Source organism: Orbicella franksi, chromosome 13 (genome assembly GCF_964199315.1).
Source record: "Orbicella franksi chromosome 13, jaOrbFran1.1, whole genome shotgun sequence".
Lineage (NCBI taxonomy): Eukaryota > Metazoa > Cnidaria > Anthozoa > Scleractinia > Merulinidae > Orbicella > Orbicella franksi.
In genome coordinates, this window is record NC_138157.1 from 18,130,767 (window position 1) to 18,149,558 (window position 18,792).

General features: G+C 38.2%; 3 protein-coding genes across 3 annotated transcripts; 2 read left to right on the forward strand and 1 right to left on the reverse strand.

Annotated features, from left to right (window-relative positions):
- The first annotated feature begins 907 nt into the window (after nt 1–907).
- On the forward strand, nt 908–4,014 carry LOC145465662 (uncharacterized). The gene is made up of 3 exons (XM_081449434.1): nt 908–1,695; nt 2,746–2,831; nt 2,996–4,014. Exons 1-3 carry the CDS (start codon nt 1,541–1,543, stop codon nt 3,343–3,345), a joined length of 591 nt encoding a protein of 196 aa, XP_081305560.1. The 5' UTR covers nt 908–1,540; the 3' UTR covers nt 3,346–4,014.
- Nucleotides 4,015–4,085: 71 nt separating this feature from the next.
- On the reverse strand, nt 4,086–15,553 carry LOC145465565 (ribosome-recycling factor-like). Its single transcript, XM_081449339.1, has 6 exons — nt 15,395–15,553; nt 14,335–14,484; nt 11,836–11,957; nt 7,746–7,837; nt 6,594–6,753; nt 4,086–6,165 (listed from the first exon to the last, which is right to left on the reverse strand). Exons 1-6 carry the CDS (start codon nt 15,498–15,500, stop codon nt 6,085–6,087), a joined length of 711 nt encoding a protein of 236 aa, XP_081305465.1. The 5' UTR covers nt 15,501–15,553; the 3' UTR covers nt 4,086–6,084.
- Nucleotides 15,554–15,646: 93 nt separating this feature from the next.
- LOC145466112 (plasmanylethanolamine desaturase 1-like) lies at nt 15,647–18,684 on the forward strand. Its single transcript, XM_081449888.1, has 3 exons — nt 15,647–15,899; nt 16,832–16,951; nt 17,535–18,684. The coding sequence occupies exons 1-3, from the start codon at nt 15,761–15,763 to the stop codon at nt 18,104–18,106; spliced, it is 831 nt and encodes a 276-aa protein (XP_081306014.1). The 5' UTR covers nt 15,647–15,760; the 3' UTR covers nt 18,107–18,684.
- The last annotated feature ends 108 nt before the right edge of the window (nt 18,685–18,792 follow it).

Sequence of the window (18,792 nt, forward strand, 5' to 3'; positions counted from 1 at the left end):
TCTGTTGCTCGTTTTGTCAGTCTCAGTGTGTTTAGCTTTTAGCAATGATTCACACGGAAGCAGTCTTGCTGGCCTTGGTTAAAACCTCCATTTAGCTGGAAACTTTCGATTTTTATTACTCAGAGCAGCAGAAGTAGTAGAAGTGGATGTAAAGGCAATGCTTCAAAAAAATAAACGCTATTATATTCAACTCCCTAACACAAGAGATTCTCTGTACCTCTCTCTTGTCAGTCGTGCTTTAACAACAATATATTCAAGCGAAAGCTTATTCAGATATTCAGGTCCGACAGGTTTTGCTCAAATCCAGGCTGTCACTGAAACGCTTAGAGCCGGATAAAAGTTTCTGAAAACCGATTAGACAAAGATAATTTTACATCCGGTTTTTGCTAAAACGGATCAATTTTGACGCCTATCAGTCAGAAAGCTTGCGTGCAAGGTCAGCGTTCAATCCCACGTGGAAATACACATTGTCCAAAATGCGCAGAATTTGCACATTTCACGTTGTTGTTTTGCAAACTGGAGGGCTGCGAAATGAACAAAGATTTACACCGCACGTGCAAAACCATTGTTGTACTCATGATAATTAAGCTCGTGTGCTATAATCAGCAGGACTTCGAAGAAATCAAAACCCAAAAGACATATTTTCATCAATAGAAACCTTGCTGCAATGGTCTTGTTTTGTATAAGTCAGTAAGTGTATTAAAGCATTAAAAATAGTGAGACAAGAGCCGTTTCGCATACACAAGAGTGTGATGTCAAATTGAAAAAGCCTGGCAGACCTTTCGAAATTTTGTCGTCATGACGTAGAAAAAGATCGCTTTAAACCAATCAAACTTTGTTCTTTCTTTATTAATTCCTCGTGTTCTAGGAACATTTGGTGTACCAGTGAAGGTACTCAGTCATAATGTTAGCAATTCTGTGACAAAAAACGAAGTAAAATCGCTTTAGTTGTGTCCCTTTTAACTCTCTATTTATTAAACAACAACGCTCACGACCGGCAAGGTAAAAATGATCACATCTATTCGTATATCCTCGCGAGCGTTTCACCTTCCTTCGTACGGTCGAACTGAAATACTGGCGTGCTGAAGTGTGTCAGTGATATCCAATCTGCTATTTATAGGTTCAAATATTTTCAACACTGTTCGATTATCATGTGTTTTGAATTCCAGTCACCCGTAGTCGCCAAGGTCTGAAACTTGTTGCTTTGGCATCCATTATTTTTTCTTGTGTATCAAGAATTGTAGACTAGTTTATATGATCCAGTATACCACACATGTTTGTGCAGAATGTGGAGGGGAAGTCAAATAGCATTTCAGTTCCCTTCAGATCCTGTCAGACTTCCAATGAGGAAGTGTCTCAAAACCGCTTAGACAAAGATGATTTTACGTCCGGTATTTGCTAAAACCGGGATCATTTTTGAAATTTCCTAACGACTGTCTTACCCCATAAAACTGAGCAGCCGGAGTATTCAGTGTTAACACGACCAGGTTCGGTTTGGCTTGGAACCACATCGATATCAGTCCACAGCGAGCGAACAGAGATGAAACTGTACACACTAGCCCTCGTGATTCTTGCAGTCATCCTAACAGTGGATGTCCTTGGACAATGCGAAGGATGGTGGGGAAGTTCTCGAAGTTCCAGCTCAAAAAGTGGTTCGCGGTCCAGTTCTGAATATAGCTCCACGAAAACTGAGCGGTAAGATGAAATACATGTACCGTTCTTCCTGTTTGAGAGTATACAGGCCGTTAAAAAAGTGCTCGAAATTGGCAGATTCTGGAGGGACATTCTTATATTTCTAAAGACTGTTCTTTGCGTCCACGCTGTAGCTATATGTTTTCAGGATACTACGCGTTTCATATAAAGGGATTTTACGTTTATTTTTTTTAATATTTTAGTAAGATCATCACCACTAATTCTCCAATGTTTTCAGAACTTCTGACAAGACCGCAAATAAGTAAGGGAATCACCAGAATCACTGCATTACTCTAACATGGCGTAAATCTCACTTGAACGAATTGTTTGCAATAAAATGAAAAAATTTAAAAAATCGGTTGCTGAAAGAGGTCACAGTTGAAGCGCAAACAAACGTTTCCGTGAAAGCAAGAAATGGAAAAGCAAAAAAAATAACCACAGGAAGAAATCTTAGTAACACACGTTTAGAGACAGACAAAAACACATACAATCTTCGCCGAACGGCTGTAGTGACAACTATTACAATAATAACAATAACAATAATTCCTAAAATTAATATTTAAAAGCTATGAAGTTTTCCCTACGCACTGTCTTAATTTAACAGGTATTTGGATTTTTTAAGTAACATGGAGTCAAAATTTGTTACGAAGAGATTTTGTGTTAGCTTTGGTCCCAACATTAACTCCAAGCTGAGAGAAATTACCAACAACAACCATTTTATTTTGCTTAATGCAATGAATATCATATAGCAAAAAAATAAATAAAAATAAAATTACGCCATAATAATTAATGTCAGCGGCATAGTTTGCACTCGTAAGAGCCGATGTCTTACAGAAGAAATAAGTGTTGCCTATTTCGAAGAAATACCATGGAAATACCATGGCCATGGTTCCACAATAATAGCGCAGAAAGGATTTTAAACCTGATCAGCCGGGGTTGATTAGCGACTCAGTGAAATCCGCCGTTACCGCGACGAAGAAAATTATTTCCTAGAATGTGCCAGGTTAAATGTTTATAAATTCACTAATTATTTCCTTCTTTATTTGCTTTCAGAGGAAAAACTATCAAAGCTAAAGGCAAAACAGTACATGTTGGAAAAACCGGTATTCGTGATAGAGATGAAACCGGCCACAGAACAGGTATTTAAAAATAGGTTCATATGAGCGCTCACTGTTGAATTGTACCATTGGCGAGGTTTCGGGGCGCGAGCGAAGCGTGAAGACCCTCGCTCGATCCGCGCGCAAAACAAGCGTCTTGGACTGTTACTCAAACTCGATTTATTTGCTTTTCATCCTATTGGAAGGTCTTGGTACTCTCGCTAAAAAGACGTTAGACAAACCAGTGGAGACGGCGAAGGCAGCAATAGAGTTTGTAAAGAGCTATCAAAAGATGCGGGAGAAAAATGTAAAAGGGGGAAATCTTGCAGCACACGAGGAAGCCAACAGAGAAGCTACTAAGAAGTCCGACGCCGAGACAGCAGCAGCACTTAGCGCCTTGAGGGAACAGTACAAGAGCGTTCGTGTTAAAAATAATCCAGATGGCAGCCTGCACGTTGGAGACACGAGGACCGAGGAAGAGACTGCTGCTACAATGAACGCCAATAAAAAGGGGCGGGAAAGTGCTCAAGATGGCCAAGACCCTTCGAGGGAGTAAAATAATCCCTCTTCCGGGGGCTGGGTGGGAGACTCTCATATAAAAGTTATCGTAGAAATTTATGCAACGAATCTTTTAAAGACATCAGAATCTCGTTTGATGGGTGTGGCTCGGATTCATTTCCAACTTAACAAAAATATCAATAGAGAAAAAAAACAATTCTAAAGTGAGCAGGTGAACCGTGCAATTTTTGTCCAGGATAGTTCTACCGTTGATCATTTAATTTAACGGAACAGCTTAGGCGGTACTGATCTACAAATGTAATTCTCGTGCCACTTTCAGTCCCAGGGGATTTTTAGACGTGAAAGTATCTTTTAGGGTGCACTGGAAGAAATAATAAAAAAAAACTGTGTTAATTCCGTTTTAGCGGCGTCTTAGGGGGTCAAATAAAGCTCAAGCCACACCCGCATGGTCCCGTTTAGGGGTTTAATTCAAATTTTCCCACGAGCGTCCCCGACTATTTTATATGGGAGTTCCCCACGGACTTTTAGTACATAGATGATCCCCGGAGAAAATCACTCAGAAATTCATTTGAAAATTGGCCTGCTGATGTAATTGCAGTTAGTTCTAATAACGAGATTTAACTAGTGGTTTAGATGATTTACGATTCCAGTAAGCAGTGGCATTTAATGTAATACAAGTCAGTGTAAGGGTTTTATTAAAATGTAAGCATGGTATACGTTTTCTTTATTGCAAATAAAACGTTTTTATGAAATGAACTCAAGTGTCTGAATGTTCTTGTATGCGTCTGAGGAGTGTCATGGCTTTTCAATTTAGCTGCCTTGCTGGCAACGTCTATATTTAAGAGAGTGGTTGTCACTTGACTGTCGAAAGTTATCCGCATTTGCCTTGATTTTGCATTACTAAGCTTTATTATATGGCTAGCTCCGTGAGCGGGCAAGTTGAATCAAATCCTGCGTTGTGATTGGCTACCCGAGTGGACAAGATGGAGCTATCTTGCCGGCTCGGGACTACCCGGAGTGTCCCGCAAGAAAAATTTCCAAGAAAGCCATATAATAAATCCTTTATTGACCAAGCTTGTTCGGTCAAGATTGCTGGATTTTGGCCTCGTTCTTTTTTTGCCAGTTTATGGACCTCGACTCCGTCTCGGTCCATAAACACGCAAAAAAAGAACTTGGCCAATATCAAGCCATCTTGACCTCACACTTGGTCAATAATCCATACATATATATTACAATTTGGACATATATATCACTTTTCGACATTTTGGTCCTGTTTGACAAGCATACACACGGTTTCCCGCGCTTTGCGTCGACTACATGCACTTGTTTGGAGTTTTAATTGGTTCACTGTATTGTCTGTCCTTTGTGATTGGCTAGAGTAGTTACTCTGGTTTTGGTTTTACTGGAGTCAATTGAAACCCGCCCTATTCGCGTGCACAATCTTCTCAATCAACAGTCAGCAATGACTTGAAAAAACCGCGGATACAATGCCCTCACATCTCAAAGTCGCCATGACTTATCTTTCTTTTTTTCCTTTCATGCCTAAATGTAAACATCACCCAAAGAACTCCCAAGAAAAAATTTTAATTTGAAGAAGACGAGAATTTTTAAAACGATATTTTAAATCTGACAGGCTACCTATATCTTTTGCGGCACACCTAATACACTGCTGAAGATGGACAATGGGCGCATGTGACGTAGATTAAGAACTTAGCATTGAATTGTGTTAAATCGCATTGAATTATAGGTTATAGGAACTATAATAGGCAATCATCTCAATGTAAATATAGGCCATTGTACTGATTTTCATATTGCCACGTTCATGAAGTTTAGCTGTTCATGGTTTTACTGCATGGTGTTCATTTTTGGTTTTCTCTTTGACATTTTAAGTACGTTTTACTAAATTTCCACTGATAGATAGAGAAGCCCGACAGTTAAAATAGCAAGCAAGAAACCTGTGGTAAAAAGTGATATTGTCAACTAAAATGTCCAGTTGATAAATATGATGAACACGTCCAACTGTTGCATTCAGCTCCCAGAAGAGCCCAAAAGTAGTTTTTCAAAGTATCTTACCAAATGTCCTTATTATAAACCCCCGGGAGGTGGTGGGGGGGAACTTTCTTGTGAAGGGGACAGGGGTGCTTATTGTCTTGCTTAGGGTTGTAAATTGTGAAGTTTGGTCTCATTGAGTCTGCGAACAGGCTCCCGGCGAGGACGGAAAAAAAAATTCGGCAAGCGCGAAACAGAAGAATTCGGAGAGCAAAGCGATCGGGGCGGGGACTTCGTTCGGGCTCACTGGGAGCCTGTTCGCAGGCTAAGTCTCATTGAAAAGCGTTCAAGACAAACAGACTGTCCAAGTTTTTACGCACCTAAGTATCTTCCAGCGTTGCATTCGCAATTGATACTGTGGGGGTTGTTCAAATCGATCTAGAAAGCATCCGATGACAGTGACGAGAGCAATGACAAATCTTACTCTTGCACAGGTGGCGACAAGGCTCCTTAAAGTTACTTAGCTCTTATTTGGGTGTCTGGGTTACGTTGGTATCGTTTAGGTGTCAAATAAAGCTTGACCCATGTTCCAATTACTGTCCTTTGGTGGATTAACTCAATTTTTCTAAGAAACATCCCTACTCCTTCCACATGGGAGCACCCCGAGTTATATACATTTCAAACATAATTTTCAGAACGATGCCAATCTATTTACAGCTTTCATTGATAAAAGAGACATCTCATAACAGGATCACCATTTCATTTTTCTTCAGGAATAAATAAGCTTTCACTTTCTTAGTAGTTCTTTAGTCTTTTCTTCTAGGAGTATATCAGTATCATTACAAAACTGGTCTGTAAGCTGTTCAACCTGTGAAAAAAAGATGAGAATGAATGAAAATCTCACGAAGTTTCAAAATGCTTAGAGGCTTACTTGACTGTTCCTCGTAAGGGGGAACAAGAAATGTCTGAAATAATGTTACAGAGAAGTACATGTGTACACAGACCAACTTAATTTTAGACAACTTACAACTTTTAACTCCGTAGAGAATGATTAAAGTACTGTGAGAGCTTTGTTAAATCCTGGAGAAGGGTTTATTTCTGTAAAAGACCTTTTCAAAGAGAAGGGGGCAGTAAGTGCATATAAAATGTAGATGGAAAACCTGATGAATGTTTTACAGGAAAACTGAAAACATGTTCAGCCAAGGGCATCAGGAAAGACCCACTCAAAAATACGATATCCGTCATTAACATCGCTGGTATTAAAACTTATTAACATTATAAATTTTTAGTTGTTACCATTTTCTCCACCATCTTGGCATCATCTTGTGATTTTCCCTTCTTGTTCTTCCTAATGTCCGACATGCCTTTCTGCCTTATTTTTCGAAGGCTTTGTTTGTATTGTTCACATGTTGATTTTGCCAGCTTTACTAAGTTCTCGCGATATTCCTGAGTTACCCTGCAAAAGAAAAGATGTTCTTGTTGTGGCATGTTTGGATTTAGGACGGAATTCACCAGAAGTTCGAGTAACAAGTGGACAAAAACTTTATACCAAGATTATTTACATCGTATTGCAGACTTCACTATGACAGTTTTAAATATCTTCTCAAAAAAAATCATTTCTAGCAAAACCAAAACGTCAAAAACAAATGTTGAACTTCGCATGCATCACTTGAAAGTATTGGTGAAATGAAACTGATGATGAAATTTTACCTGCGTTTGCACAATTTCTCCGAACTTTGAAATTTGTTTTCTCTCGTTCCCAAGAGAAATTGTTTTCGGCGTTATTTCAGGCAACTATTTATATCTTAAGCTTTAAGAAAATGTAAAAAGGACTGTAAAATACTTAAAATTATTCTGGTACCAGATTTTTGTCCACTAAGAACTGAAATTGCTTGATTTTCTATCGGATTTTGTCGTAATGCTTTACATGGGAAAAGAAATCACAGGTGTTGTAGGAGGAGAACAGGAATCAGAGGACTGCAAAATGTGTCAGAAGGGATTGGGGAAGGGGTAGTAGCCATGAAAAAGGTGTGGGAAAAAGGGGAAGGCATGGCAAAAAGGAAAAGAAAGGAAAGGTATTGGGTGAATTAGAAAATGGGTGAGTAGTCAGGGAGAGAGTAAGAGGGAGGGTGTAAAAGACTTAGAAAGAAAGGAAAGACATAAAAGTAAAGGTAAAGATTGAAAGAGAGAGAAGAAGCAGGCATGGAGACTAGAGGAAGGCATCAACAAGGGGACAAAGTATGGAAGAAAGGAAGAGAAAAAGTAAAGGGCAACTAGAGGGGGGAGGTGAAGGTGAGTAAAGGTGTAGAAGGAGGGGAAGATGAAGGGGAAGATGAAGATGGGGAACATCATTTGGAGGTGGAGTATATAAGAGCTTCAAAGACCAGGACATCAAAGGTATAGTTGGACTGACTGTATAAAACAAAGGTGCTGTAGAGCAAGTCTTACTTGGGGATGGGTATAGATATCAGATCACCATCCAGAGTTGGCTCCAAGTTTGTGTTCCAACTTTTAATTGCCTGAGCAGCTTGAGATACCAGCTAAAACAGAAAAATAGAATGGAAATAATTAAAATTAACATGTTCAATGTTTGGTTTTTTATCCTTGCATGCTGATCTTACAATAATATCAACTTATGGGTAAAAGCAACACTGTGTATGCTTTGGTTCACATTTGCTGAGCTCTACACATAAATAAATTATTGTGAATTTCCAAGAAATATCCAAACCCACCCCAAGTTACTGGAATATCTGAGAGGAGAGGCAAAGTGGAATTTCTAGCCTGCAAGCAGGCTCTTTGCAGGGGAAGAGAGAAGCTTCCCCTCTCCTCTGGGGTTTCAAATATTTTTGCACAGTAGATCCTTGCCAAAATGTTAATAGTGTTACAACAAGAAAATAAAAAGAAAGGGGGCGAGTTTTTCTATCATTCCTACTAGCATTCTCCTGTCCCAGGCTCTTCTTATCATTTCCTATCCCTCAGGTCTATTCAAAATCCATACGAGTAATATTTTTCTTTATTACGTCTGTTTTGAAATCACTGGTGATCCTTGAAATCTGATTGGCTCACAGCAGTGAGATTTAATCATGAACTGCTTTTTTTTTGTTCTAAATTGCATCTTTTTGAGTTATTTTTTTGTAAAAAAAAAAAACCTCTTAGTCTGCGTGTCGGGTATGTCATGGACAGGTCAATGGATGAGTGAGTGAGTAAGTGAGTGAGAGATGTATGTATGTCACACCAATCAGATTGGATCTACTATAAACAGCCAATGAAATATCCTGGTTGTAAAGGTAAACGGTACGTGACAAGATTTGATTCTGATAGAGTTCAGAACGGCCATAACATTATTTATTCTTCTATAAAAGAGGAGGAAGTATTCATATATTGGGTTTACTTCGACATTTTCTGTGGGTTAGGCTGAGAATTTTAGTTATGAACAAGATGAGCCTTAAGGTTTGAAATAGTTCAGGAGTTAGTAGTATGCAAATGAAACAAGATATTTTCATTTTTAGTTACAAAGGTAACTTGATACTTTTGTTTTTTCACAAGGAGTAAATTCAATTAGAGGTCACGAATTGTTGCTTCTAGTTCTTAGGACATGTTTTAGAGGAGATGAGACTATTTAGATTTGAAACAGTTCTAACATTTACAATAGTAAGTGCGGGTAACAATTGTTTTGTTCTTGTTGCCTGCAAATATAACGAGATATTTTTATTTTTTAGTTACAAAAGGTAATATGACACTCTTGTTTTTCACAAGGGAGTAAATTCAATTGGAGCTGACGAATCGTCACCACTCTTTCCCACAAGATGTTTGCTATCTTTAGTAACAAATGGTAACTTAACACTTTTGTTTTTTATATGGGAGTAAATTCAGTTACAGCTGACAAGTTATCGGCTATTGTTTTCAGGATATTAAACAAAAAAGAAGCTTTCATTTCTGGACAGTTTTTACATCTCTGTAGCAGCAGTTTAAAAGTTTTATTTGATGACATTCATTTCAGTCTGATATTTTTAAAGGTAAAAAGTATGAAAACTGTTCGAATGTTCTTTAAGAACTGCGTGGCACCAAGTCAAAGTGCAATTTAATTAAATCAGACTCTCAACGTGTCAGAGAGGTTTTTTGTCTCTTTCTTTCTATTTTCGGTGAAGTTGTGTTGTGTTGTGTAAAAAGGGTAAACTTATGACTTGTATAAAATGCGAAAAAGTCTCTTAATTGACTTGAGTATTCTGGAGCAAAAATTCCTCTTGGGGGTTGGAAGGGCTATGTGATCGGTGAGTGAGGGAGTTATGCATGCGCTCGTGTCACACCAATCACAGTGCAGGCTGTATCAAAGAACGAATCAAATTGCCTGTCAGAAAATAAGATGGTATCTACATTAATCTACAGATGTGTCAGATTACTGTAGTTTGTTCAGTCAAACATTTTTGCGTTTGATGAAGTGGAATGCAAACCTAATTTTGACCTGTGGCTTTCCAGGGTTGGTTTCCCTGTGCACAGTTATAGGCTGAAAAACCCACATTCCTGTAAGGAATTCCTGCCCCGCTTGACTTTTGCAGGGTCATGTCACTGCCAGTAAACTGGTACTGTTTAATACTAAGACATGTGATAAGACATGTGGCGAACATGTGAGTATGTGATCAGGCCATATGACTTCGTCTTTCCGATGGATCTTTCTTTGACTTCTTTCCATTCAGTCGCCGTACACTTCGCTATTATGTGCTCTCAGCATTAGATTTTGGCGAATTTAAACGCTTTGATGGTAGCATTTATCAAAATCTGAGGGAATTGTCTTGTCTATTAACACGACTTGGCTTTGGGATCATAACCGTGGGAACAGCTACATTTTGATTGCATTTGTTGATTAGTTCCAGTCGTGACAGATAGCTCAGTCTTTATCCGGTCAAAATTTTATTGTTTGGAATCGGTGAAAAAGTACTTTGAAGGCAAGATCCATAAGACTACTTTATTCATCAGGGGAAATACTCAAATAAGTCGCACGGAGTTTGTTTACGATGAACGACCACGTGAAACGAGCACGCGATTGCAAATGCTAGCTTAGAATAATGTATGTAATTTAAATATTCTATGAAACTTGAGAGTCTACAGAAACTGGCGGCGTCATGCAATGTATCAACAAATCGTGACCTCTTCTCTAGCATGGACTTTGACACTATGCATATCTATATCTGACTGTGAAACCTAGGATGCTGCTGAAAAATGTTGATTTTAGCAACAGACAAAGGTTGAAAGTCAGCTAGTGAAATCATTTATTTACGGTATTATATATATTAAAGTGAGAGCGTCGAACGCACTTTCATAATCTCTGATCACTACTAGTATGGCTTACTATTAAGCTATCTTACCATGACCGATGTAACATCGCATGTACATCACAAATTCCCAGTTTCTTTCTTGCTGTACATCGCAACCAAAAAAACTTGTCAAATTAACCAAATCATTACTGTAAACAGTTCCATGAATGCTCCATCTCCGACACTTCACGCAAAATTAACTCTTGCACGCCTTGCGTGCCTATGTTTCTGTTTTGTATGCAAAATGAGATGTAAAAGCATTTTGGGTTCTGCTTTTTTAGCAAACCAGCTACTGGTTCAACAAAATAATGGTACTATGTTTAGGCAGTTAAATTGTGGAATTTCAAAATGGATGTAAAAAAAGTGGGAATTGGCCCTCGTGTTATGCGGTTTAACAAAACATAACATCACATCACATCACATCGCATCACATCATGACACATCACATCACATCACATCACAACACAAGACAACATAACACAAAACTACAGTACATAACAGAACAGAACAGAACATAATTGTCATGTATGCATCATCGTTAACCACCTTGTCACCTTGTAAAGTTCAAAAGGCATGATAGGTAAAAAAAGCATGAGGTTGTGACAACATGGTGTAGTGTCTGTTGTGTACATAACAATAATGTGTTATTCAAGATACAATAATAAAAACAGATAAAATACATCTTAAAAAGAAAGAAACAGAGGTTAGAAAAATTACTTCATGTAATTGGCTGAGAACAGGCAAATCTAACATCATTTTGAAATAAGCACAAGCTTGTTAATATTAGGCTTCTTGTTGTTTCTCAGGTACATACATGTACATAATAAATACATAATTGTATGAATTGTATTTTTTTTCCCCATCAGGTCTTTTGGCACTTCCATAAAATAAATATTGTTAGATCAAAATAGTCAATGATTTTGCATTTTAGTTTGCAACTTTTTCGCCACAAAACATTTAATACTGGTCTAAATGCTGGTCTAGATGGAAAATCTAGACTGCTTTCAATATCGATTTCAGCCAATCAAATTCATGAATTTGGTAGTTCCCAGTCCTTGTGAGACAGAGCCATATAATAACATTTATCATTAGCACAGTTATTGTCATTAAACTTGTTCTCATTACTTGTACTTTTGACAAATTCGAACTAAAGTTGCAAAGACAAATAAAATGCTGAACACTATACACATAGGATTTAAAAGGTTGGCAATAAAATATTGACGTACCTCAGGTGAATCTCTCAAGTCTATAACAAACATGCTATCATTAAGTTTGATTTGTGCCACTTGACTGAGTGGAAACGTTTCCTTGCCATTCTGTGATTGCACCTTGAGCTTGTCTAATACATCTGAAAAAAATATTACCTGTAAAATAATATAGCCATAATTTTTGTTTCATTATTCCAAATAAACACGTTCAATATTATATTGGATGCAAACCACATAATTCGAGTAAACATGACCCCCTGAGATTAGCTCAGCTATCTGCGGGCATGTTATAATTGTAATTTTAATTTGAAAACAAAATAAAATGTATGTATGTAAAAATGTATGTATGATTCATTCTAGCCTGCGAACAGGCTCCCAGTGAGCCCGAACGAAGCGAGGGAGCCTGTAGACATTCTACTGATGCCGCTGTTCTATGATACCAACTCCTGTTATCATGATGTGATTGGTTAAATCGCTGATTGTTGACATCTTTGAGATGAACATTTGACAGATCTTTGTAAAATTATATGACTCCAACGGTTGGTTACAATAGTGCATTTGCCGTTCTCCTTTAAGTTTCGGTCTTTCAACCTTTCGTTACTTCACAAGTGATTCTGAAGGGTACTTAATGCTCTGTTACAAGCAGGAATTTTAAGTAGAAGCTAGTGGAGTGGAGTCATTCGGTGGTGCTATAGCAATTTTTTTAGAGGTCAAAGGCATGGTTTCCGGACTTTCCACTGTTATCTGCTTGTCGCTTCGCAGAGTTTGACACCACTATCATGTGCTTATAATTTCTTTAGGCTCATTTCAGTATTGCAAAATATGTTTTAAGCTCTCTAAGTATTGGCTCTGGAGGGAAAAAGTGTTTGAAACATTCTGTGCTCATGTTGCTTACTTGCACTCTATATTATGACGCCCGGCCCAGCTATTTGATTAGTTCGATTAGAGCTGTTTGCAAGTACCAGAAATGTAGCTTCTTGATAGGTCTAATTACCTCATTGACTGATTTGTTACAGGCTTATCACCAAGGGCGGATAGGCACATCAAAAACAAAGTCCACAGACTCCCCTGTCCCTACCCTGATCGCTTCGGTCTCCGAATTCTTCTGTTTCGTGCTCGCCTAAATTTTTTTCTGTCCTCGCCAGGAGCCTGTTCGCAGGCTAGATTCATTCATCTAATAAGTCTATTCTATGTCGGTCGATTGAATGTTACGTTCACTATGGGGACACTAATACCAAATTATTCAAAATAGGGGAGCTTATTAAACAACAGCACTATAAGGGGGAGCACTAACTACATGTAGAAAAGTGGCACTTATCAAAGAAGGGCACTGAACTGAATCATTATGGAATACACAGTAATAAAATTTCAGATATTTGGAGAAAAGTTAGCTAGAATTCGAGATGACAATGAAGTGACATTCACAAAATGCTAAATTTTGTCTTGCTTAAAAAAATAGCACACAGTGAGAACAACACCCTAAAATGAGGAAGCTACATGAATGCATATGTACAGCTTTGAGAAGAGGCTGGGAATGAGAAGAAAGGGAAGAAGAAGAGGTTAACTGGTCAACAAAACACTTGATGACTGGCCCCATAGGAAACTGTGAATTTGGTTTCCTCTCAACTTCAATGTTCCACTTGGCTTTGTCTCGGGGAACAGTGAGGGTCTCAGAGAAACAAAACTCACTGTTTCCCTTGGGGCCAGTTATTAAGTGCTTATTAAACAACAGAAAACTACTGGATGCTAGAAATTGAAAATTGCTACTGATAATAGATGTGTCATCAAAGAATTCTTGCAATGTAGATTGCCTGTCTTTTGGCTTGTATCTGTAAAAATGTGTTCTCCATTGACAAGAGGCAGTGCATAAATCCTGTTTCTTTCACACCTGACTTGGTGACATTTATTTGTTACATTATGGGGTTGATTTGATATTTGGGCTTACGCAAACATTCATAATATGAAAATGATCTCCTTATATCAAGGTTTGTTATATTGATGTTCTGTTCTGTTACATACATTTGCCTGCGACTTTGGTTGGACTGACAGACTTGCTTATAATACAGAAGTTTGTTAAAACTATTAAGTTTCCACTATAAAGTCTCGCCATTTAATTGAAGGCTACATTATAGAGTTAAGGTAAAAAGGTAAAGTCTGCATACTGGTCAAGTGGCCCACCAGGCCGGAGCTTATCCAGGTTTCTGTAGCATGAAGCAACTAGGAGTATTTCTACTCCCCCTGGATGGAATGCTAGTCCATCGCAGGGTTACCCCCAGGATAAAGTTCGTCAGTAACCATTTAAACATCCTGGCTGGAGAGAGGCGCTTTGAGAGTAAAGTGTCTGGCCCAAGAACACAACACAGTGTTCCCGGCCAGGGCTCAAACCCAGACCACTCGATTCGGAAACAAGCATACTAACAATGAGGCCACTGTGCCTCCCTGCATGATAGAGGTTTTACTTTAAACATAGCACAGAATTACCACATCTCTACATCTCAGTGGATAATTAAAACTCACTTGGTTGAATGCTGACTGTTAGTTTGTCTTTGAATTCAAGCTGGAGGCTGCCCACTGTCTTTTGCATGGTAGCTTTTAATTTTTCCAAATCTACCAGCCCTTCTGCTAAATCATGGTCAATTGCAACATTTGGGGATTTAGCCTTCTTTCCTACAAGAAAAGCAGGATTAATATTGCTGTAGTGAAGTAAGGAAGACTGTAAGTATTAAAGGAAAAAGTAATGTCCTTTGAGAGGAATTGTCTAGCAACACGTATATCTGCATTCAATTAAGACTGCAACTTAGAGAAGTACATTGAGAAGCTGAATGTTTCTTGCACTGTTGGAGCATTGGTGGTCTTTAAGTTCCCAACTGTTTAATATACAACTCAACAACCACGAGAAGCAAGTTTACTAATTCCTTTGCAATATGTTCAAGGAGGTTGCTAAATAAAGTTTGTTCTGGATACCAGAGGGGAAAAGACAACGGGGAAGGCCAATAATAACTTGGAGAAGGTCATCAAAGAATAGTTCAGTTTCAACAGATCATTTGTTTTTCACTAAGCTGGCATTTACATACTGCATAGTTAGCTGATACAAATATTTAGGTACCCTATCAGGAAGGATCACACTGGAACACAATGCAAACAAGGGCAATTAAGGATCGAAAACCTCAAAAACCCTACCCTATCCCGTGGCACATACCTATATAGCCTATATATGGGAGTACCCCCCGAGTTATACTAAAGTAACTCAAGCCTCGAAAAACTTATTGATTTTCAACACCAGTGTTACAAAAATTCAAGAGTTCAGAATCAAAAGTTTGATTTAGTTCGATTGTCCAATCATTTTTGTGTGAGTTCGATTTGGTTCGATTGCCGAACTCAGTCGAACTCAATTCATGGATTGAGTTCGATTTAGTTCGATTGAAATACAGTTCGATTGGGTTCGATTGACTACGCCGGGATTAAGATAACATAATGTAGGGTCAATGCAGGATTGCACCCCATCCCCATCATCCCGAGGGTTACCATTGACGTGAATGCACGTGAAAGCATGTGCGCGCAATCATCAAGCCCTTACCTTTCTTTGTGGCATAAAATCGAGCCAAAGCTAGCCTCGCATACGTTGTCCTTGTTGTGCTCGCACCTAGTGTCGCTGAAAGTCGCGAAAAAACTGAGGAATTCATTTATTTCCAGTGGTTTTCCAGCGTATTTTGGATAACAATTGTCGAAAATTTGATGATTTACAGCCAGACTACAGGTCAGCGGTAAATTTGTCCTGGAAGTAACTACTTCATATATTTCTAACGCGCATGTTTTCCGCCATTTTGAATTTTATAATGATTATCATATGATTTAGTCGCGTGTTACATGTAATTATGCTGGGCGTTGTGCAACTCTTTTTGTAGTCACTTTAATCTTTTTCGTCAAATGCGTCGTTTTTAGAATGGTAGGTAGTCAGAATGCTACAGACGATGGAGATCAAGGGGATACCGAGCATTCTGAGGTGAAAAATTTGCCTGTCGAGGGACCAGGAGCGACAAAAGTTGTCAACGCTCAAATTTTGGCTAGAGGCTACACGAAAGGTTTGCTCTTGCATAATCAATTCTGGCTTAATAAAAAGTTCTTCAAGTTGGTTTGGCCACGGGATAGGTTTATCTAAATATAATCTCGTTAAATCAGTGGCCTTAACGTTGAATATCGATTAATTCCATTTTTTTTTTTTACAGCTTGAATTTAACGCTTGTATGTAAGAGTTAATTTAAAATTGTTTAATACCGTTCGTTTAGCCTCCAAGTTGACTAGCCCCAAGCCGGCCCCCAACCAGAAAGTCGATTGGCCCCCAATGAAGCTTAAAAACGAGAAATAGACAGTGTTTTTGACTTCTGGTTAGGTGCTAAACGGTTAGGGGCTAATTGCCTTGGGGACTAAACGACTGGATACCATATATTTCATTGATAATCCAACTACAGCGAATACCGTCCAAATAGCAGTACAAATATACAGCGATATTGTACAGTTATTTGTACAGTAGAAAACCTGTTTGCTGTAGAGGTCAGCGCGCGCACACAAAACTGTCACACTCTCCCTCTTTCATTAATAAATTTATTGACTGCAGCAGTTTTATAATAAATCGCTCAATAGATGTTTTGGTGTGTAGTATCGCTTTATATTTTTACATGTTGTTTGTATTTTGACTCGCCCTATGGGCTTGTCAAAATGTGGCACAACTTGTAAAAATGTGGCACAACTCGTAAAAATATACAGCGATACTACACACCAAAACATCTAATAAGATATATATATATATATATTTCTAAATATATGGGCTACGTGTGTTTTCTGTGTGGGTGTACATGCGCTGTGGTTCATCTTCTCATCACTTGGGGTCAAAGCCTACCCTTTTTTTTTCTGAGTAAACCTGGACAATCGGATGCTTGATGCTACCATCTAGGTGCTACTAGCAGATTGATAGTACTCTTAGTCTTTTTTTTTTTTTCTTTATTTTAATTTTCAGGCAAAAGACGTCTGGAAACCTTTAGTGTAACATCGTATGTCATTTTGTCAAGCATTGTTCTGTTCTTCCTGTGTAAGAATTTTAAGTTCAGTGAAATCAGAACAATCATATTTGCGGTTGGTGAGTAGCATGAGAACTTCTTGACAAAACTGAGGGTTTACTTAAAGTATTTTCACAAAATTATTTAACATATTCCATGACTGTCTTGATAAAATATTGATTCTGAGTAGAGCAATGATTAATATAAAATAGTGATTACCATGAAGTAATGTAAATAAGGAAAATATTCAAAAAAGTCTAATATAATTTATACTAAGTCATAACTTTGTTTTGCAAAAAAATTACCTAATTATGTAACGACATGTATTCTACATGTATAAATGAGTAGGTAGTGATAGACAGGGATGTACAGGGAACCTCACCATTTTGGTGCTGCACCTCATAGGGTTTAATAATATGGTAAATTGAGCCTGCTTTAGCTTATAGGGCAAGATTCTAGCACCCTTACTGGTCTGACAGGTTGTTTTTGGAGTACTTGTAGCTGGTTGTCGGGGTTATTTCATCTGATAACAAGGATCTGGAGCTCTTCAAGAGCTTCAACTGACCAATAAGGTGACAAGAAAAAAAGCAAGATTCTGTTTTGCTTATTTTTGTTAGGATTTGCTATTGTTTTCTCCTCAAGCAGGACTATTTTTATTCTCAGTTACTGGTGCACTTGCTGCTGATTTTTTGTCTGGTCTGGTTCACTGGGGAGCTGACACATGGGGATCAGTAGATATCCCTATCTTTGGCAAGGCCTTTATCCGTCCATTCCGAGAACACCATGTGGACCCCACAGCCATCACAAGACATGATTTGATTGAAACCAATGGTGACAACTGCATGTTAACCTTGCCTGCGTTATCTTATATGGCTTACAGATATTTCACACTGGACCAAGATGCCATAGAAGTGTCTTACAAAATGGACTGTTTTGTGTTTTCCTTGGTAGTTTTTGTCACCCTTACCAACCAGATCCACAAGTGGTCTCACACATACTTTGGTCTACCATTGTGGGTTCAAAAGCTTCAGGACTGGCATATAATCCTACCACGAAAGCATCACCGCATTCACCATGTCTCTCCTCACGAGACCTATTTCTGCATTACGACAGGGTGGTTGAACTATCCACTTGAAGTGATCAAATTCTGGCAGTGTTTAGAGTGGCTGATTGAGAAAACAACAGGGGTTAAACCTAGATCTGATGACCTCAAGTGGGCAGGGAAATCCAAGTAATAAGACAAAGGATACTTCATCAACTTCTAGTGGTCCAGTAAGAGCAACTTCCTCCACAAAAACAGTACTTTTACAGGTCCACATACAAGCAAATGACATACGGTATGCATATGAGGTAGCTTGTGAAATATGTAACAAGACTTTATGTCTTGCAAGTTGGGAAATTAAAATTACTAGCTAGCGTGTTTTGTCAGAGGTATATACCTAATGGAGATTTTAATAAATGAAATTATAAATCAAAGGCGATGACACACATGTTTTACTTCAAAATGAAACCCCACAAATTTTGGATGCATTTGATTTCACACAAAAACCTTTCCCAAAGGTTTTTGCCATCCAAAATTTTTAATGTCCCAAAAATTTAAAGGGTTGAAACTGAGCATTTGCAAGTTGACATTGTGCAGCAGTAAATTAGAATAGAAATTGTGTAGAATAGAATAGTAAGTTGTGTATTTTATTAGTCATGTATTATAGTTAAGTACATGTATATTTAAGTTTTTAGTTAGTTTTATATGTACTTGTGATGTCACAAGTTTCAATGGTGTTTGTATGGAATATTAATGTGAAAAGTAAAAGAAGAGCTTCCAAAATTTATTTGTGTAACAGTTTATGTCCTTGGTTTCTTCCATGCTACAGTTAGCCTGCATAGCAAACGTTGCCGTGCAAAGAGCTTTTCCGCTTTCTGG